Source organism: Ceratotherium simum, chromosome 7, assembly GCF_057802395.1.
Source record: "Ceratotherium simum simum isolate JZ-2026a chromosome 7, ASM5780239v1, whole genome shotgun sequence".
Lineage (NCBI taxonomy): Eukaryota > Metazoa > Chordata > Mammalia > Perissodactyla > Rhinocerotidae > Ceratotherium > Ceratotherium simum.
The window spans coordinates 29945219-29966792 of record NC_141906.1 but is presented as its reverse complement, the minus strand read 5'-3'; the positions used below and the strand labels follow the sequence as shown (position 1 = coordinate 29966792).

Here is a 21574-nt window from a genome sequence, read left to right as displayed (position 1 = left end):
TTGGTAACTCTTAGTTCAGTGCAAGCTAAAGGTCACAGTTGGTAAAACAAGACTGAATAGAGAGCTTTGAGGTCAGAACCCACGATACACCCCCTCCCACCCGTGTCACTCAGGCTTCTTCTCAGGACGCCCACCCTGGGCCTTCCAAGGTGAGCTCTTGCTCTCAGGAGGCACAGACTAGTGCTAATGAAGGCAATCGAAGCAGCAGGAGCAGCCAGAAAGCCCTGGCCTGACATCTAGTCTCCATGCTGACAGCTGTGTGACCTTGGGCAAGGCACAGCCCTCTCTGGGCCTCCAGTACCTCAAAGCAGCCAAATAATTCCTGAGGTCCCTGCCAGGAGGGAAAGCTGATTCCAACTGGTGTGTCTCCCGGGGGACTCACCTGCTGTTTCACAGTGGCCTTCAGGAGTTGACAGCCCCAGGAAGTGACGTCAAGGTGGGGAGGTGAGGAGCAGGGCAGAGAGGTCCAGAGAGTAGGGGCAGGGGAGATATTTTGGGGCAGGTGGATCCCCTAGTCACTGCTGGACAATGGTCCAGGGCAGCCATTGTGCCAGGAGTGGAAAATCCTTTTCTGACTCCATCTCCAAGGACTGAAAATAGTCCACGGTGATGGGTGGAGCCCCTTTGGGGCCGATGAGTGACTGGCCCAGCCTGGGCCATTGTTCTGGCTGGGACAGGGCTGAGACTGGACACCTGGCTAAGCGGAGCCAAGACAGAGGCAAACCCAGGAAGCCCCTATTGGAGGAAGAGTGGCTGGGCAAAGCCAAGCCCCAGGGCAGATGGGGAAACTGAGACCCAGAGAGGGGAGGAGATTCACCAAGTCACAAGGTACATCAGGGCAGAGGATGAGAGTTTGGCTTCTGGGGCTCCTTCCCCCTACCCCCACCCTCAACCCCCCACAAGCACACACCCCTAGAGAAGGCAAGCACCCTGCAGCCCAGCCACTCCTGGCCAAGCTCCACTATCCACCCCACAGGAGGCAGGAGCATCAGACATGGAGCTGGCTCTACTCCAAGGCACTGTGTGGTACCAATGGAGTCACTTCACCTCTCTGGTCACTTGATGCCCCCATTCTAGTCCTGCCTCAGAACTGAGAGCCCCGGGGGGCTTGGGAATGCCTGGGGAAGCAGCTATTACTTGTGCCTTTGATGAAACTCTAGGCAGCTGAAGCCCTGATTGAGACAGAGGCAACTGGAATGTGGGAGACAAGGTCTCCAGGCTCCGGGCCAGTCCTCCTACCTTGGGTCTCTGAGCTCTTAGTTGAACTAAGGAGTGGCTGTAGTACCCCGTGGCAGGCCCCACCAGTCAGAGAGAAAGGCTACGCCTGTTGCCATGGGTGGTGGGAGCTCTCTAGCCCACAGGGGCTGGCTCTGCAAGCTTGATATCAAGAGCATCCTCCTCCCCGCCCCCCACCCCCACCCCGCTGTCTCCTCCCTGCTGCCCTTCCACAGCCAGGCACCTGGGCAAGGTCCTGTAAACATACACAGGCCCGTGTGCGGGAAAGCCACCCAGTGCCAGGATGGGCCTGCTTCCCTGCTCCCACACCCTGCTCAGCCTTGGCTACAGGAGATGCCCTATTGTCCACTGACGTGACACACTGTCCTTTCCTTCAAATCATTTATCCAATGTGGTTACATATTAAATTATGTCAGCTCCATGAGGGCAGGGTCCAGCTGGCTCGCCTCCCACATCCCTTGGCACAGTACCTGGCATGTGAATGTTTACCGTGTGCCGGGCGCTGTTCTAAGTCCTTCATGACTATTAACTCAGGTGAGCCTCCCAACGCCCTCCATGGCAGGCAGTGTCTCCTTTAGAGATGAGACAGCCGAGGCGCTGCAAGATTAAATCATTTGCCCAACGTGCCACAGCTGGAAGAAGTGGAGACGACATTCAAAGCCAGGTGGTCTGGGCACAGGATCCGTGCTCTTAACCCCTTCCATCCTTGCAACACGCCTTTCTCATCTTGAATCACAGGAAGGGTCGTTTACAGCCTCTCCTGCCCCGCAGGGGTTGCGAGCAGCATGCGATAGTGGAGAGAGAACCAATCTGGGCATCAGATGGACCCAGACTCAATCTCCTCTCACCCACTTACTGCCTGTGTAACCTGGAGCAAGTCCTCACTTCTCAGAGCCCATCCCTCGTCTGCTAAATGGGGATAATAATGTCTATTTCACACCGTCGAGGTGAAAAAGAAAATGAAATAATGGATGCGAAGGTCCCACACAGTTCCTGAGACATGGGTTAACATGTGAGTTCCCTTCCTCATGTGCCTACCTCTAAATAGCCCAAAGCTGCCATGACAAGATGGGTGACAGAGGGGTAGCTTTGGTGGCCTGACCTGGACCAAGACTGGAGCAACTGTGTCTGGGGAGCATGTTGTCCAGGCCTTTCCCAGCCTTGGAGGGTGAGAGTGGGAATGTCTTCTGGGATTCCCCCCTCCCTGCCAGGTTCTGGGCCACCTGCCACCCAGGGCAGAGACCCCTCTGTGCCAGGGTCCCTGTCCTCAACGCACGGAGTTCATTGAGAACAGCTGCTACAGGCATTTCCTCTCCCCGCCACCCCCCTGCCACGTGTCCCTGGCCTCAGCTCCATGGCTCTGTAGGGGTAACGGCGCCAACTTGCACTAAACGGAGCAGAGCAGCAGGGGCAGCCTGCGCCCCGGGCGCGCATCCAGGCGCCACACTGACCTGCTGAGTGACCTTGGGCAAAGCCACGCCCCCCTCTGGCCTTGAGTCTGCAGCTGTGCTGGGTAATCCCTGGGGTCCCTGTCAGGTGGCTGTGCCCTTTCACAGTGGCCTTCAGGAGTCAACAGCCCCAGGAAGTGATGTCAGGGGGAGGAGGTGGGAAGGGGCCAGGGTGGCCCAGAGAGTAAGAGGAGATATTTTGAGAACAGACAGGTCCCCCCACGTCACTGCTGGACAATGGTCTGGGGCTGGGAGTGGAAAATCCTATTCTAGTTGGGCTCAAAATAGCACAAAGCAGCAGGGTCAGGAACCTCGCCCACCCAGCGGGTGGCCCAATGCTGAGAGCAAGGCCAAACGTCCACACCAAGGGGCCAAGCAGTCAACTGGGGTCGAGAGGTGGGACCTGGGCCTGTCCCTTTTCCCTTAGGGTCGCCATTCCCCACCCCCACCAGTGCCTGCCACAGGATTACATGGGTGAACAAACCCTTCTTGTCCCCTGGGTCCTATGTCCTTAGAAATCTGCAGGCAGCTCATTCAAGGAAGGCTTCCTGGGGCTAGGCCATAGGGCTGTCTCCAGCCATTGTGGGGCCCTGGGTTCTCGGGGTCTCCAGGGCAGCTGCTGGAGGGGCAGGTGGGCAGGACGTGAAAGGCGTTAGGACTAGGAGATTTTGGACCCGTGGTGGCCATAGCCCCACCCCCAACCACATACGCACACTCTAGAGCCCCCAAAGTCATGATGTATAACTCCCTGCCTCTGGGTCTAAGCAGGGCTGAGGGAGTCAGAGCTCAGCATTCACATTCCTGGCCAGCAGAGCATCTCACCTGGGTAGGGGCTCCCTGTAAACGGGGATGGGGTTCAGCCTGAGCAGCAGCTGGTAGGAAAGAGACAGGCTCTGGCCTACAGGGAAGGCTCAAGGACAATCTGTAAGAGGTAGTCATGACAAAAGCTCACAGGGACTCTGGTTACATTAACAGAAGTACAGAACCTAGAATGTCGGAGGCAAACATCTCACACTACTCTAGGCAGGTCTTGTGATGAGTCCCTGTCACATGAGGAAGCTGTGGAGCCAGACTTTAAACAGAGCAACCCCTGGGGGTGCCCCATTGTGATAAGGCAGAGTAGGAAGAGTGGAGAAGTCATAGGAGGCAGGTGAAAGTGGGATGGGGAATGAAGGACCTTCTCAGGCAAAGCAGGCCCACAGGGCAAGGGCTCTGCCAGAGGGAAAGGGAGTGAGTCCTTATCCTGGAGGTTAAGAGGGAGGCCTCTCGGCTTTGCCCTATCCCTTCCCAAAGGCTAGGGCTGGGCCCTGTCCAGCTGAGCTCCACAAATCTCCAGAGTGGTCCTGGCCGGACCCAGAACCTGCCCCAGGCGAGACCCATCTCCCCTATACTAAGCCTTCACTTAGCCTGAGCACCAACCATTATGCCATGTAGCTGGATTTTCCCAGGACGCAGAGGACTGGAGGGGAAGAGGAGTCTCTTCTCCACTTACCCCCAGTGCAAAGGAAACCTCTTGGTCAGGGCAAGGCGAGAGCCCTGACTTGGCCTCCTTGTGACCCAGCCCCAGCCCCATTCCTGCCTTGAGCCTGGGCACCAGCTGCCCAGTTGCCTTCCAGTTCCTGTGCACCCTGCTCTCCTGCCCTCCCATCTCTGCCCGGGATGCACTCTGCACCTGGATGTTCTCTGATGAACTGCTTTTCTCAGAAGCTGCAGCTCAGGAGTCTCCCCACTACAGGACCCTTCCCTGACCCCCTAGTCTGCAGCCCCAAGGCTCAGCATTATCCCAGGGTGTGCTGGAGCAACTTGCACCTGCTTGCAAGAGCAAATTGTTAAATCTTCAGGAATTCTGCAAAGAGGCTGACATCACATTGGGAGTCTGAATTGGCTATGGTAGGAATATTTACACCACAGCAACTAGCAAGGCTACAACTAAGGGGATCCCCTCACCCCCCTGAAGAGACAGTTAAATGGGTTAACATTCACCAGCACATGACTGGTCGTCACCATTAAGTCCTAAACTGGGGGATCCCAAAGACTGGGACCCCACCTGACTCCTCTCAGTGCCTAGCAGAGCCAGGCACCGAAGCCAGTTGGCTTTAAAGTGGGGGATGACCTGGGGTCTGGAGAGGGGATGCCCAATGTGAGACCACCACCGAGGCAGCCAGTGGGAAGGCAGGTGGTGGAAGAGAAGACATGAGAGAAAGGACCCTAGTGTTGGGGGGGATGGTGAGAGCTTCTTGGGTTGTATCCACATTCTCCAAACACACGATAGGGCACAGTTAACATGCAACAACACCTTTAGTATAAGTTACAGCCTCCAACTGGCTCCCAGTCCGGGGGAGCCTCCAGATGAGTACATGACATCAGTTCCCAGATGTCCATCTCTTGGACTGGGGGTACTCTTCAGAGCCGAGTCCGCTGTCGCAACCAGACCTGCCCCAGACACCTGTGGGGACCTCTGGCTCAGCCCTGATTCCTTACCTGACCTCCTTCTCTCCCCTCCCCTGCCTCCCAGGCAGCTCAGGCCCAGACTCGGCTGTGTGACCTTGGTAAGTCACTTTCCTCTCTGGGCCTGTTTCTCCATTTGACTGGATTAAGCTGGGCTCCAGCCTAGGTACCCTGGCAGGCATGGCCAGCAATATATGTGGGAGTCAGGCCAGAGGCAGCATTGGTCCTGAACCCTTGCCTTTCTTAAAACCTTATTCCTCAACTCACACATACAGTGGGAACTGTTGAGCTCTATGGACCACAGAGAGTGTCCCCAGCCCCTGCAAATGACAGAGCATTGGGGTCACAGCTCCCCTGACCATCCAGCATGAGTCATGCTGGTCCATATCTGGGGAGACCATCCCATTTGAACAAGTCCTAGTCCCTACGGCCCCCCATATAAACCTGTGCAGGCCCGAAGGGTTCAGGTCCTACAGCTGGATGTCCTTAGTGTTCTCACTACCAGTAGGCGTGGACTCTGTCTGCCTAGAGTCCTCACTGCTGGCCGACCTGTCTTCTCTCCTCTTGATGTCAGTTATGTTAGACCTGCGCAGGCCCAGCCTGCGGTGAGCCTGGGCAGTAGGGATGGGGTCTGTGGGTGGCTTGGCATCACGGGCAAAGCGCACGAGCCTCTGCCCAGCCAGGAAGTAGAGCACGGGATCAAGGCAACTGTTGGCGCTGGCCAGCGGCCGGGTGATCTTGTAAGCCATGTTGATGGCGTTGAGAGTGCGGCAGCTGAGGTCCAGCGAGCGGAAGGAGTAGTAGAGGGTGCGGGTGATGTGGAAAGGCAGGAAGCAGAGGGTGAAGACGGCCAGGACCACGGCAATGGTGCGCACCGATTTGCGCTTGGCCCGCGGCAGGCCTCCCCTGGTCCCGTAGGCTGGCTTTAGCAGCCGCTGGGCCATGAGCACATAACAGACCAGGATGATGGCAAAGGGCACCGTGAAGAGCAGACCCAGCATGACAGAGCTGTAGGCCACAAAGCGGCTGAAGAGCGCGGGTGCCGAGGTGTCGTGGCAGGTAATGCGGCCGTCACGTGCACTGGTGGTGACAAAGTAGAGCACGGGTGCCTGGCAGGCCAGCACCAGCACCCACACGGCGGCTGCCACCCGACGGGCATAGTGGGCCCGGCCCCAGCGCAGTGAGAGTAGTGGGCGTAAGACGCCCAGGCATCGGTGCACGCTGATGCACGTGAGGAAGAGGATGCTGCAGTACAGGTTGGTGTAGAAGAGGAAGCGCACCAGCTTGCAGAGCACTGTGCTGAAGGGCCAGTGGTCGCCACCGGAGTAGTAATAGACCAGCAGCGGCAGGGACGCTGCATACAGCGTATCCGACATGGCCAGGTGGAACATGTACGTGGTGGAGGCGTTCCAGGTCTTGAGGCGGCACAGGAAGACGTAGAGCGCCACGGCGTTCAGACACAGCCCGAGCACGCACACCACACCGTAGGACACAGGTAGCAGCACGTACTTGAAGTCCTCATTGAAGCGGCACTTGTAGCCCAGCTCATCCCCAGCCCAGGTGCCATTGATGGTGCCATTCCAGAGGCCCGGGCTTGTGGCCATCACCCTGCAGGGAAGGGGGGTCAGGGGGAGAAGAGTCATCAGGGTCATGGCCGGGGCTCAGTGGGGAGGCCTGACACACCTCCCTGACCAGGGCCATGAGGGACCCCAAGTGCCCACAGATTCCCTTGGTTAAGATCTGCCCAACCAAACTCAAGGCCTTTGTTGCCATCTGACCTGGCTCTCTCCTTAGACCCAAAGGACCCAGAACCTTGGAACCCGGGAACCTTGAAAATGCAAGAGATCCATGAATATCAGCATCATACGATTCAAAAATTAAGAACAGGGGTAGGCAAACTACACCCTGAGGGGCAAATCCAGCCCACCACTCTGTTTTTGTAAATAAAGCTTTATTGGAACACAGCCTTACTCATCCGTTTATGAAGAATTGAATAGTTGCGACCAAGACCATATGTTCTGGAAAGCCTAAAATACTTACCATCCGGCCTTTTACAAAAATAATGCTTGGCGACCCTGTTCTAGAAACTCAGGAGCACGAGTCACAGATCTAGGGTTCTGAGTATAGAAGCTGAGGATCTGGGGGTCCCAGAGAGGGGTCATTTCAGATTCATGGAAAGGGCCTTCGTGGCCAACTGGCTCCACCTCACACCCAGCGCCCACTGCTGCTGAGGCGTGTCTGGCTAGTGGGCAGCCCACACCTTCCTGGAGGCCTTAGGAAGTTCTTTCCTTTGGTTCATCTGTCCGCTCTGTGGGGAGGCCCCAGCCCTGTGCCTGGTATTTTGGTACCTGAGGAAGTATTTCCAAGGGTCTCCCTCTTTGCTCACTCATTCACTCGCTCACAAATATTTTTTAGAGACTTCTGTATACTGGCACTTCCTGCATCTGTAAACAGCAGTCCTGCTCCCTGGCCTGTGAGGCTACCAGATGGGACAGTAACCCTACTGAAGATTCCAGGGAAGTCTGGGGTGGAGGTGGGAGTGAGGGCAGAGGGGGACTTCTTTTGTTGGGCAAATTCGGCTTCCTCCAGGCCTACTCAGCTTCTCTTCACACACCATCACCGTCCTGATGTTCCCCTACCTTGTCCCTAGTGGGCGTCTAACACACCCGTGGAGCCTGATTGCCCAGCAGACAGTGAGCGCCAGGAGAACAGGCTGTCCGCCTTCCTCCTTTCCCCACCCCCACCAATGTGACCAATAAGAGCTCTCTCTCAGCTGGGAGGCAGGGGACAGATAGCCCAGTCTGCAGGGCAAAGACATGACCAAAAGTCCCAGAAGGCAGGCTGGAAATCCTAGCAGGAGTCCCAGGTGGGCAGCTTTGGGACAAACACAAAGAGTAACTTCCTAACAGTGTGAAGGGGCAGGGGAGATGACATTTTTCAAACCCCACCACTGCGTGTGCTTCATAAATGTTACTGCATTCCATCCTTACAACATGCTCCTTGGGGCCAGGTTATCATGGCCAGTTTTCCAATAAACAGCCTGAGACACAGACCATTGAAGTAATATGGCCAAGGTCACACGGCTGAGGACGGGCTGCAACTCCTATTCAGTCCTGTCCCACAATGGAAGGGGCTGTAGGAGGGAGGTGGTGAACTCCCTGCTTATGGGGGTTTGCAAGCGGCTCCCTAGCAGAGTCTGCAGAAGGGCTCAGGCCCGGTGTGTGGGTGTGTCTGAGAGGACAGAGAGGGCAGATGACGTGTAGTGCTCCCCACCCTGAGAATCTGGGGCTGTCCAGTTCCCTTCATTTTGGAGCCTAGGATCCTGAGAGGCTGGGACTTGGAGATTCTGCAGGGCGGGCGACATCCACTTTCTTCGACCCTGAGCTTCCTGCCCTGCCTGGCCTCTCAGCAGCAGTTTGGGGCCTGTGAGGTTGAGATTAGGGGGCTGAGGGACACCCAGGTCCCTCAGTTTCTCTCCTTTCCCCATACTGCAGCCCCCACTCCAGATCTTCCCCGTCTCCTGTTGTCAGCAAAGGTACAACAGGAGGAAGGGAGCGTGCACTTGTGACCTCCCCCAACAGACACAGGATCCTCCCCAAGGAGCCAGGGCAGATCCAGGGTGAGGAGGGTGAAGCTTCTGTGGTGCCAAGTTGGGAGGGGGCAGGTATGAGGGGCTCTGGCAGGGCCAAGCTGCTGGGACCCCTCTTGCTCGGGGCCAGGACTCAGGACCCCGCATTAAAGCATTTCCTGCATCCCACCCCGCTCTACGCAGCCCAGTGTCATCTCTACCCTTGCTGCTGGAGCCACTGCATCAGGCTCCCTGCCTCCAGTCTCAGTTCCCCTCAATCCCGAGGCGTCTTTGTAAAAGACAGTCATTCCCCTGCTTGAAACCCTCCATGGCTCCCACCTTCTCTCAGGAGAAAACCCAGCTCCCCAGTCTGGTACTGGAGGTTTCATAACCCAGCCTCTGTCAACCTCACCAGCCCCATCCCCTGGGACCTGCAGTTTCCTGAATGTGCCTAACACTTTTCTCTCCCAGACTCAGTTCATGTTGCTCCTCTAACCAGGAATCCATTCACACCCCTCGTCTCCACCTGTTGAAATGACAACTCTTTATCCTTCAGCATAGCAAATTCCAGGGACTAAGAAGAGCCCAGCCTCTGGAGCCAGATGCCTTTGTTTCCTCATCTGTAAAATGAGGTGATCAATGGAACCTACATCACAGGATGGCTGGGAGCAGTAAGCGAGTAATTTGTGTAAGATGTCTGGAGCAGGGCCTGGTACACAGTAGGTTCACTGTGGTGTTATGCGCTTTGGGGCTTGGCTCAGATGTGGCCTTTTCCTGAAATCGTTGGGAAGCTCTCTCAGGCCACCATGGAAGAGTGACGAAAGGTCTTGACTGGCGGCCGTGCAGCGGGTGAGTGTGGTGGGCCAGGGGAGTGATGCTAAGGCACAAGCTGGGGCCAGGCCTGGGGACCTGTGAGAGGAGAGATCCGAGAGCTGTTGGGGAGGGAGGCTGGACGGAGGAGGGGCAGGAAAGGGAGGCAGCCAGGATGCCTGGCTCAGGGGTACAGAGGAGGAGCAGGTCGGGGAAGAGGGGGAATTCAGTGTCAGACACAGTAAGTGTGGGGTTCCCCCAACGGGTGTCATGGGATGTGGGATGGGCAAAGGCTGGGACCATCAGATCTCATGCTTTGGGAGGTGGGCTGGGAGTTGCTAGCTCTCAGAAGCTGCAGGAGGAGCCTGGAGGCCCGAGGGTGAGACTGAGAAGCTTTGGAGGGGCCACATTCCCCCCGGGGACAACAGCTTGGGGTGTCCAGCTCTGCCACAGAACCCCAGGTGACATCAGGCATTTCCTGCCCTCCCACGGAAGGCTCAGGGCTCTCATGGGCTGAATCCCCCAGCCTTGGAGAACTATGGCCCTGAAACTTCCCCCATGAGGTCCTCTGCCTTACTGGAGACAGAGAGTGGCCCCTCCATGCTCTGGGCACACATCCCGTCCTGCCTCCACACTGTTGCTCTGCTCCCGCCCAGTGCAAGGCCTGGCGGGTCTCTCCTCAGAGTCGGGGGCAGGGCCCTCATCTTCCCTTCATAGACAACATCTCATTGCTCTACACAAAGAGTTTCTTGCTAATCACTAACAGTGGAATTTCTGACACTGATGAAAGGGGTGGAGACTTCCCTAAGTCATGAACCAAGGGAGCTGCCCTTCCCACCTGTTTTAGGACATCCTGGACTCCACCCTCCCAGGCCAGCTGGGGACTCCACCACTTTGGCCCCCGAACAGACTGACCCTGCGCCTGCCCTCTCCCTCCACAGGCTGGCCCACCAACCTGTGAGTACATCTCTCCTGGCCCCCCTGCCCCTGCTTACGGAGACAGCCAAGTCCTCAGCCCTCTCCTCAGCCTCTCCGGACCCCCAATGCCCTTGGGACCTCAATCCCAGCTCCCTAAAGACCGGCTCCCACCTAACTTTGTCCAATACCACTCACGAGCCCCTCTGTGCCCGGTTCTGGCTGGCCCTGCCCTGAAGAGCAACTAGTCTGGAGGGAGATGGGAGCCATGTAAGTGCCCTGCCAGGCTTCCCTGCCTTTGTGCATGCTGTTCTTTCTGCCTGGAAAGCCTTTCCAGAACCCACCCACACTGCACTCCATCCTGCCCATCCCCCAAGGCTCTTCTCAAATGTCACCTCATCTCTGAAGCTCTCCCCCTCCACAAACCCCAGGCATTCCTCATACCCTTGGTAATTTGTCCTTCTGTCCTCTACCCCAACTCATTCCAGATGCTCCCAGAGGGCTGGGTCCACCTGATTCTTTTCTCTGCCCCTATCATCCAGCAAGAGGCCTGATCTAAAGTAGCTATGACACGAATGAGAGAATGAATGAATGAATGAACCAGTGAATGAATGAATGAAGCACACACAGAGGCTATGGGAGCCCAGAGGAGGCTGAGCTTTATGAAGGTGGCTCTCCTTTCCCTCATTCCTCTGAGGGCCTCCCAGAGGACCATGATGCTTAAAGACTTCTCAGCTGCTGACCCTAGGTGGCCAGGGGTCACCCCAACCCTCCTGGGGACCAGCCCACCTGAGGCCTGCTCCTGTCCTAGACAGGCCCCTGGACTGTCTCTCTTTTAAGGGCCCTGCCCTTCTCTGGAAAAGCCAGGAAAACACCAGTGGGAGGGGAACTAGATCCACGCATTCTTGAGATGGTCAGCTGTCTGAGCCAGCCACATTCTTTTTTATCTTGCCCATCTCTGGCTCAAGTCATGGGTCAGTCTGGATCAGGAGCTCCTAATCCTGGAGCCCTCCCCCACCCGCACCCCAACACACACACACTCTGTAGGGGCCAAGCCTGGGCTGAGCAGCCTCCACGCAGCATCTTCATTTCATCCCTCACCCTCCCTCCTCAGTACTTACTGCCGTAGAGGATAGGCTATTTGTTCAAGGTCGTAAGGAATTGGAAAAATTGGGCTTGACACCCAGGGCTCTCTGGCTTTGAAGTCTGAATTCATCACAGCCTGGAATAAGGGAGCAGGGCAGGGATCCCCTTGATCTAACCTGGGTTCAGCATATACACATGCCTGCATCCGTTGGCCTGAGCCTCCCAGCCAGTGGACCCCGCCCTCACACACCTGTACCTGACCAGCCCCTGCTCTCGCTGTCAGGGATGCTCAGCACTCTCTCGAGTTCCTCACTCATGAATGCACACGCCTGGACAGGGCTGCAGGGAACTCTGCAGGAAACAGGAAAAACAGGTCCCCCAGCCTGGGGCCGCGCCCAGCTTCCAGCATCTCTCAGGGCAGGCAGCGCCACGGGCTCCTGAGACAGAGGGAAGTGGAGACAGCATGGGTCATGGGAAGTCAGCCAGGCCCAACCTCCCAGGGCCTGACCTGCTCCAACCTCCTCTGCTCCATCCTTGGCCCAAAAGAGGCAGAGAGGTGACCTAGTGTGCTCGTCCCAGGAGGAGTGCCCTCTGCCCACCCACACCCCCTAGCCATCCACAGCTCACATGCTCCAGGATGGCTATTCCCAGCCTCCTCCCCAGGCACCCTCTTTCACAGAAGGGTGGCTCTGCCGGGGGAGGTTTCCCCCATATCCTGCAGAGTTGAGCTGAGCCTCCAGTGCCACCTCCCTCCATCCTGGTCTGTGCTTCAGCCCCACAGCAGGAAACAGTCAATGCCCTCCTTGCCCAGTATAGACTTCACAGTAGTTTGGCCAACATGGTTTTGCTCAAGCTGGGTCTCTATCTGGAATGTCCCTCCACCCCCCTCCCGCCTCTAATCATTCCTCCATGGGTGCTGTAAACACACATGAACACACACAGGCATAGACACACCTAGATACCAGATACACAGTCACACTCAGATGTCATGCAGTCCACACACACTCACACACACACAGTGCTAGAAGGCCAGGACTGGAAGAGCCTTCAGAAATCACCTGCACCAAACTCTCATTTGCCAGAGGAGGAAACTGAGGCCCAAGGCCTCACAGTAAGTCAGGGACAGAGCCAAGATCACAAGCCAGGCCTTCTGAATTCTGGCCCTGGTTTCTGTCTTGCTGGGAGCCCCTCACATACACCAGGCACAGAGGCACAGGGCTTCAGTGAGGGGATAGTTACCTGGTGGAGGGACCTCACTGCATGGGCAGGTCCCAGCATCCACCAGAACCTCAGACACATCACAGGAGAAAAATAACACCCCTTTCCTTTTTCCTTCTGCTTCATTTCCCGACAATGGGGGAGAAGGGTCTGAGACAGCCCAGGCCAGGTCCCCAAGCTGGAAGTGCAGTCCAAGTGTGGGGGAAAGTGGGGAGAGGAGCTGGTGGCTGCAGGAATAGGGTGGGGGGGGGGGCACTGGGAAATACCCCTGGGCCACTGTTTTCCTAGTGCCCCTTGCCCCAGAGTCTCAGGCTGACATGGGCCAGCAGGCTGGTAGCTACTTGCCAGTCTGCTCCAGAGTCTAGGGACAAGGTGAAAGAACGTCACCTTTTCACCCCCCTCCACCCAGGGCCACACCCTGTCTTCTCCTCCTTAGGAGATGCCTTCACTCAACAGACTACGGTGGAGCACAGCACTTCCTCAAAGCCATTCTCTGATTTCTGAGAAGGGCCTCCACCACCCATCCTTCCAGGTCTCAAACCTCCAATGCATCCGTGACAACCTCTCTCTTTCCCACCCACGTGAAACCCGTCACTCACCGAGTCCCGTCAGTTCCACCAGGGAAGTAGCTCAGACATGCCCCTCCTCCAGCCCCCTGGCCTCAGGCCTGTTTCTCCTCCAGACCACCGCACCAGCCTCCTCACTGGTCTCCCCGCCTCCACCCCGCCCCTCCTGCACATCTGTCACACTGCAGTCACCAGTCTTCCTACAACACAATGTGTCCACACACTGTGGAGCTCAAAATGCTTCCACGGCTCCCTACTGCCTCAGGCTACAGCCCAGCTCCTGAGCCTGGCACTCGAGGCCCTGACTAGGCCCTGCCACTCCTCCAAACAACTTACTCTCTCTGCCTCCACCCTCACCTTCCTGTCTCAAGCACAGCAACAGCAGTCCCATTGTCATATCTTTGCTTGGGGACACCCTTTCTTATCTTCTAACAGCTATATCATAACAAGAGTCGAGTGCTTTCTCTGTGTCAAGTTCCATGTCAGGTGGCTTCACAGACCTCTTCTCATTGAATCCGGAGAAGCTCAGACAGGCTAAATAACCTCTCCAGGGTCACACAGCTAGCAAATGGCAGAGCAGCGCTGGTCTGTCTGACTTCAGGAGCTATGCCCCTGACCACTACCTCCTACCTTCCAAAGCCCAGATCCTCTCCTCCAGGAAGCTCCCGGATCAGCCCTCCAGGAGCTCCATGGCTCTGCCTGTCTGATCACTTCTTCACCAGAGGGAACACCTTACTGGCCAGGCCCAGCATCTACTCGCCCTGGTACCTCCCCAGTGTGAAGTGGCCATGATGGTTATGGTACCCATCTCCCAGGTTAAAAAAACTAAGGCCAGAACGGGTAGCCCAAGGTCTCATACAAGGTCACCAGTGAGTCAAGGGCAGAGCCAAGCAGACCACCTTCCCCCCTGACCCATCTCTGCCTCTGCCCCACACTGGGCCTTTCTCCCTGTGGCCCCAGGCTAGTGAGCCCAAAGCCAGGAGGAGGGACTGGGGCAGTTCTCAGGCCGGCTACAGAATTTCCGGGGTGGTTGGATGTCATTCCAGTTTCTCCACCAGGGTGGCTCTGGAATGTACTGCCCGCTCACCTCCCCACCTGGCTGGCCTTGTCCAGCCTGGCAGGGGAGAGTGACCCATCACCATTCTGGAAATCTGTGCTGCCTGCCTCTGCTGGGTGTGGGGTGCTGTGTGAAAAACAGAAGACCTAGACCCAGAACAACACCAAGCGGCAGGGGAGGGCACTGGGCAAGTGGGAAATCCCATCTGCCATTCCCAGCTGTAGGACCTGGACAGTCTCAGCTCCACTACTTGAGTCTCAATTTTCTCTCAATCTAAGAGCAGTACCTTCCCCAGAAGATTACTGAGACAGCTAAAGGGAATGGTTTAGACTCATTTTATGAAACAATTAAAAGAGATACGATTTCTGGAGGAAGAGGAGGTGGAGAAGGCAGGGAGGACGGGGGTATCCCGGGAAGACAAGAGGGGCAGGAAACTCACAGGAATTATGGGCAGAGTAGCAAGGTCACAGCCAGACTGACCACAGATCAAGTTTCCCACACTGAAGGCCATCCTCAGAAAAGAGGGCAGTCCGAGGACCCCCAGCAGGAATCAGACCCCACCATACTCCTTCAGTCGCTCACCCTTTATAGAGGTTGCCATATCTACGCCTATCTCTGTGTAGGTCCCTTGGGGACTCAGGTGGGTCAGACCCTTCCATGATCTCAAGGAGGTCACTGAGAAGGTAGAGGGTAGGGGGAGGATAGGGGAAGATCCAGAAATAGGCAATTACAACTCACGGTGATCAGGACTGAAGGAAGCAGAGTCATCAGGGCTGAAGAACCCAAGATGGTCCCTATTGGGAATGGGGAGGTAGTTAGGGAAGGCTTCCTGGAGGACAGGAAACCTGCATTTTGGAAGATGGGTAGGAGTCAGGTGGGTAGGGAGAGAAGAGGAGCAGAGTGAGCAAAAACCAGGGCAAGAGATCACACAGTATGTTTGGGGAACTGTCAGTCATCCCTGTGGCTTGATGGAAGTGGAGAGGGCAAGGCTGGGTAGGAGGACAGGAAGGATCTTGGAAGTCATCCTCTGCTCCCTCCCAAATGTCCTCCACAGGGCTGAAGGCCCGGAGACCCCCAGCCATGCCTGGCGTGCTTTCTGCACCACAAGCACTGGGTCTGGCCTGGGCAAATAGCTGAGGGGGTAACCTCAGATGTCATCGGCAAGGCTGTTGCAGAGTGAAGCCTCTGCAGCCTCCTCCAGGAGGCCCTTGGGCTCTGTAGCACCCTTTGGAGGCTCTCTTCCTCTTGGGAGCTCTCAGGATCCTGGCTGTGAGGGCCACCCAATAGGAGACCATCTGCGTGTGCGGGTCTCAGATCAGCCAGGGTGGTCCTCCCACCTCGCAGATCAGGAGGCAAAGACTCCTTAAGAGGAAGGGTCTTACTCAAGGTCTGGTGTTCTAATTATTTTCAGTGTGGGGCTGAGCAACCCCACCTCCACCCCAGGGCAGGACTCCAAACCGCCTGTCCCACTTCTGAGCCCGTTGGTCCAGCACAGGGCTATAGAACCTGTTCAGAACCACAGTGCCCTGGACTCCACTCTGACTCATCACACCCAAATGCCTCCAGCCAGACTCAAGAGGAAAGAACCCTGGATTCAGGCTCCACCTTGGAACCATTCATGCTGTGAAATCTCGGTCAAGTCAGTTCCCCTCTCTGAGCGACGGGTTCTTCACGAGTCAAACAGGGAGAATCGTTGCTACATCAGACGGCTCCTGAGGAATGAGTAAGACAAGGGCCAGGTGGGTGCTCCATGGAGCTAGCAAATCATGCCCTGTCCTGGTGTAGGCGCTGCGTCTGCCCATCACAGCAGAGAGACACCGCACCGGAACTCTTCTCAGCATTGGGCCCTCCTGGGGTGGGGGGGGGCGGGGTGGCAGTTGGCCCAGCAGAGGAGCAGGGGTCATGGTCAGAGCAGTCAGGGAAGGCTCCTGGAAGGGGCTGTGATCAGGTCTGAAGAGAACCAGGAAGGGTCCAGCTCGGGTAGAAAAAGGGACAAAAGTATAGGATACAAGAGAGTCTGATTCTGAGATGGTCTCACTCAGTGCTTCCGGATTCTGAGTTCATTGGTTCCGACAGTCCATTTCCAAGAGCCTCTGGTTCTGGGAGTGAATTCTCAATGTTTCTCCAATTCTGTTGCTCATTGCTTCTGATAACCATTGGTTTTGAGAGTCTCAGAACCACGGGAGTTTTGGTTTGGATTTATGGTTACAACCATAAATCACTTCCCCAGGAGCCACAAAGCCTCAGCAAACACTTGCCAATGCCCCCACGTGCCAACCTCAGAGGGACCCTCAAACCCAGACTCAGATCAGACTCAGTCGGGCCCTTAAGGAGCTCAAGTCTGGATGGGGAGAAAGACACAGACATGGACCAAGTCCACTTGGGTGATTAAGCCATGACCAAGGGAAGCCCAGGGCCATGGAGCCCAGAGTAACCCCTAACCGGCCCGGGGAGGTGGTCAGGGAGAGCTTCTCAGAGGAGGGGTCATTTGAGCTGGGGCTTGATGGATGATTAGGAGTTTATCATGTGGACAACAAAGATAGGAGGGCATTGAAGGCAGACGGAGAAGCATATGCAAAGATGCAGTGGTGTGACAGCCTGGCCTGTCAGGAGAAGGCCAGGGGGTCATGTGAGGCTGGTGTGGAGAGTTAGGTGGCACAGAACGTGTGGGGGCCTGAGGGACTCACATGAAAAGACTTGAATGCCAGGCTGAGGAGCTTGGCCTCTATCCTAAAGACAATGGAGAGCCTGCCTCTGCTGGGCCTGGGGTGTTGTGAGTGGAAACAGAGGCCCTGGACCCAGAGCACCATCAAGGGGCAGGGGAGGGCACTGGGAAGGTGGGCAATCCGAGTTCTGCCATTCCCAGCTGTGGGACTTAAGCAGAGAAGGACACGGTCAGAGCTGACCTTTACAAAGATGGTGCCACGTGGAAGGTGGATAGGACGGGGGAGTCTGAAGGGAGGGAGACCAAGAAGGAGACCACACATACAATGGCCCAGAGAGGGGAGCTGGTCCCTTGGCCCCGGATTCCTGTGAGGTGGGGAGCATCCTTGCCGGCCCACAGCCCAGCCACAGCAAGATTCCTCCTTCCATAAGCTGGGGCTGGGGAAGCCAGGCACTCACCAGGGAGTCACAGCAACACCAGGAGCCTCCCCCGAGGCAGGGCGAGAGGAGAGGGTCACACGGGCCCCAAGAAGTCTGACGGAGGCCCTCCTCCTGCACCCCAGTGCCCAGGCAGTGTCATGTCACTGCAATCACAGTGACAGGGTGCCAGGGTAGAGCGCCAAGGAAGAAGCAGCTGCCCAGGAGGGCCCAGGCTGCCAACTCTCCCAGCAGGGACTCCAGCTGCTCCCCCTGGCCCAGAAATGACTCAGGCCTAGGGGATGGTGTGACAGAGGAGCAGAGGAACTCCTCTGCTCAAGAACCAACTGTGGTTCTCCATGGAGCAGGCCCTCCTCTTCCACTCTATGTCCACTTTCACCGGGTCATTCATTTCCCAAACACTCACCAGCACCTGCTTTGTGCCCAACCTGTGCTGGGTGATGTGGACAAAGAGAGAAAGCAGGCCTGGTCTAGTTCTGCAACTGACCTCTAGGATGGGTACGGAGGTCAGAGAAGGCACCCACTCCCAGCCTCCCCTGATCAGGGCCCAGTGGCTGAAAGAGGCCAGGCCTGAGGACACAAAGGCAGCCCAAGAGAAAGGGGTGGGCCAAAGGGTGCACCAGACAGGCCCACAGACAGCAGTTCGGGGAAAGGAAAGATTTCACCAGATCAGCAAGGCTGCCCTGGTCCTGTGGGCGGCCTGAGCAGACTATCTTATCAGTAACTGGGTAATCAGGCCACAAGCAAAACCTAAAGATGGGTTTTCAGGGCAGGATGCAAACTTCCTTCAGCCTGAAAGCTAGAGGAGCAGCCCTTACTCAGATGGGGCCGCTGTCTTGAACGGGGAGGGATAAGCTGGGGCAGGTACGCAGGAGCCCCAGCTTTCACCTTCGCTTTGTGACCTTGGACAGGCTGCTCTCTGAGCCTCCCTCACAGGGTTGGTGGAGGACAAAATGAGGGACATTCATAAATCGTTACTAGTAAGCTGACTCTGAAGAGGGGGCCACAGGGAGAGGAAGGCAGTCAACAGTCAAAATTCCAATAACTAGCACGATCCCTTGCTACTGCATCCGTATTCTAGTACAGTCTTCAAAATGAATTAAGTCTTTGAGTATCATCCTTCTCCCCTGTGCGTTGCACTTTACAACTTACAAAGCCCTTTCCCGGCCACTATCTTAAGAATTCTCAGAGCAACCTAGCATTAGAAGAGGCAAGGATCATCATGCCCAACTTAACAGACAGCAAAACTGACACCTAGAGGGGCACAGTGGCCTCTCTAAGGGCTACAGCCAGGAAAGACGCCAAGTCAATGCACTCACCGGAGTCACCCATGAGGCCCTGGTGATATTCTCACACTCTTTTAGCTGTTCCTTGGGGATCCAGAAGCTTCAGAGCCCTGTGCATACTGGGCAGAAAGAGGACAGGAATGGAGGGGCCACAGCCTCACTCTGCAGCTCAAGCTTGGCAGCCATTTATGAAGGCCACCTACTTGATACTCCAAGCCCTCTGGCCAGACCCCAGGACAGCCTAAGGTAGGAAGAAGAGGAGAGTGACAAGCCTTCCATGCCAGAGCCTCCCCATGCATGTACTCTCAACACAGGACCTTACTGGTTCTGGTCTCTCTTTAGAGGGTGGCCAGGCAGGAACTGCCCCAAGGTCACCCAGCAAATTGGGGGCAGAGCTGGGATGAGATCAATCATAGGTCTCCAGGCTCCCACTAGGGGAAGGAGAGTCCTAAATGTCCCCAAATTCCTCCACAGAAGCATCTGAGAGCTCAGGGAAATGTTTGGCCAAGGTGGCAAGGGCTCAGAGTTTAAACAATGCCTGGTGTCAATATCACAAATGCCCTGACCTCCATGCACTGAGCACTAACTCAATCCATTTTCCACCCTGCAGCCAGAGAGATCATTCTGGAATGCTGCTCTGCATGACTCTCCCCTGCCAAATCCTCCATGGCTCCCTACTGCCTTCAGGATAAAATCAAGTTTTCAGCCTGCACACTCTGAGTTCTGTGGTGTCCCAGGACACACTGTTTTGACAACCTGTGCCACTCGCTCGGATGACCTCATTCTGGTTTCCCCTTCTTTGTAACGACATGGAGCCCCATTGCAGACAGGCCTTCATTGGGGAAGTTGGGGACAGGGGGCAGGGGATACAGGCTGCTGCTGCTCTCTCAGTTCAGCTCAGCCCTGCGCAGTGTGCTGGCAACTCAGAGATGAGACCCAGTTCCTGCCCTCCAGGGAGCCTCAAACCTGGGGGGCAATGGGAAGGAGGAGACAGACAGCAACCATAACAGTCCTGGGTAGGACCAGGGCTGTCAGCACCAGGACTTCAAGAGCCCAAAAGAGGCTCCAACCCAGCTGGGGGATCAAGGAAGGCTTCCCAGAGGAGGGGACATCTGAGCTGGGCCCCAAGGCTGGGTAGTTCTCCAACAGAGGAAGATGAGAATAGGAGGGCATTTCAGGCAGTGAGCATCGAATAGGCAACAGTCCAGAGGCAAGAAACTGCCTAGTGTGTGCAGCAGACTACACGCAGTTACTAGAGGGTGAAGAGTCAGGTGGGAGAGGTGGGCTGGAGAGGTTGGCAAGGGCCAGTTCTTGGATGCCTCAAGTCCCAGGTTAAGGGGTTCAGGTTTGCTCCTGGGGAAGTTTAGCCCAGGGAGGAGACCGTTGGGATTTGGGTTTCAGGAAGTTCCCTCCAGGGACTGACCCCACCCTCATCCCCAAGCTGTGAGCCTGCCCAAGAGGACACTGGTGCTAAACATGACCCCCACATCAGCTCCTCAACAGCCCTCAGGTTCCACATCATTATTACTCTCCTTTTACAGACGAGGCCATTGAGGCTCAGAGAAGGGATGTGCCTTGCCCAGGGTCACACAGTAGCCAAGGCAGAATTGGAATATAGATCTCTGAGTCTCCAAAGAGCTTTTGTGGGCCCTGTCTGCTCCAAGAATCTCCTTTCCCAACCACTCCCACCCACAGATAACTGAGACCAGAGCCCCACCCTGGCCCTCAAAAGCTCCCCATTATTCCAGCCTAGCTCCAAAACAAACCAGGCACCTCAGGCTGTGGCCCAGGGAACCTGGGGATGCCATGCTGAAAGGAACAGCTGCCACCAGCCCCACAGACCCCAAACTGGCAGTCCTACTCCGCAGCAAGGCCTGGCCCTTGGGTCTGGCTCCTGGGGGCCCCAAAGCCTGCCACTGGCAGCCCTATCTGGGGAGAGGAGGGAGGGCATTGACTTTCTCCAGACTGACCCTTCCTGCAGCACCGCCTGCCAGATTAAAAGGCCCCTGAGAGAAGCTTAACTGTTTTTCCAGGCCGCTGCCCCGGCCCCCCCAGTCTTACTGACACCCAGAGTGAGGGGGCGCAGCGGGCCTCCAGGAGTTCCCCTGTCCCGGGCCGCGGTCCCACGCGAAGGCGGCGCACACCCCAGAGCGCACGCACAAACAAGTTCCACAGCTTCAGCTACCGGGCCCCGCAGGGCGCACGCACCCCCCACCCCGCGACACACACTCACCGGGGTATCCGTCCACGCTCCCCGAGATCGACGCTCCGTGGAGACCAAGTTCGCCCACGGACCCACGGCACTCTCACACCGGCTCGCAGTCGTGCCCAGCTCGGACAGGCACACGCGCACGGCTCTGCCTGCCCAACGCCGAGCCGGCACCCGCCGCGTCCCCGGCCGCGTCCGCTGACCTCTCCCCGCCTCTGGTCCCCTCCAGGCGGCCGCCCCTCACCTCCGCGGGGCGCTCGCGCGCTGGCGCGCCCGCGTTCCGCCCCCGCCGCAGGGACCCACGTGCCTGGAGCCCCGCCCGCCGCGCCTAGCTCCCGACCCGGGCGGGTCAGACCCAGGGCGGGGCGGACTCTGGAAGGACCCTGGCACCGCCCCCCTCCCGCCGCGACGGACACCCCGTCACCCGCTCCAGGAGACACTGCCCCGGGGTTAGCGCGTCTGCTACTGGTGCTGCGCGCGAGAGGCTGGCGACGACTGTCCCACCACCTGGCGGGACGGAGGCCACCCGCCGCCCTCCCAGGAGATGAGGGGAGGTTTTCAGAGAAGCTAAAGTTTTGCAGTTTGTCTGGAACCTGTGTGGCTCCTGTCCCTTCCGCCTCGAGAC

The 21574-nt window shown here is 57.0% G+C and overlaps 1 protein-coding gene across 3 annotated transcripts; it reads right to left on the bottom strand.

Annotated features, from left to right (window-relative positions):
• Positions 1 to 1419: 1419 nt before the first annotated feature.
• Positions 1420 to 21153, bottom strand: P2RY2 (purinergic receptor P2Y2). Of its 3 annotated transcripts, none has more exons than XM_087433424.1 (3): positions 20974 to 21153; positions 11762 to 11948; positions 1420 to 6740 (listed from the first exon to the last, which is right to left on the bottom strand). In XM_087433424.1, exon 3 carries the CDS (start codon positions 6734 to 6736, stop codon positions 5603 to 5605), a length of 1134 nt encoding a protein of 377 aa, XP_087289550.1. In that variant the 5' UTR covers positions 6737 to 6740; positions 11762 to 11948; positions 20974 to 21153; the 3' UTR covers positions 1420 to 5602. The 3 variants fall into 3 exon arrangements, with proteins under 3 accessions (XP_087289550.1, XP_004434026.1, XP_087289549.1); XM_004433969.3 differs by having other exon boundaries at positions 11768 to 11948; XM_087433423.1 differs by lacking the exon at positions 11762 to 11948.
• Between the last annotated feature and the right edge of the window lie 421 nt (positions 21154 to 21574).

What these genes read in the sequence shown, in the direction of transcription:
- P2RY2 (XM_087433424.1), bottom strand. Translation starts at nt 6,736, where the DNA reads ATGGCCACAAGCCCGGGCCTCTGGAATGGCACCATCAATGGCACCTGG.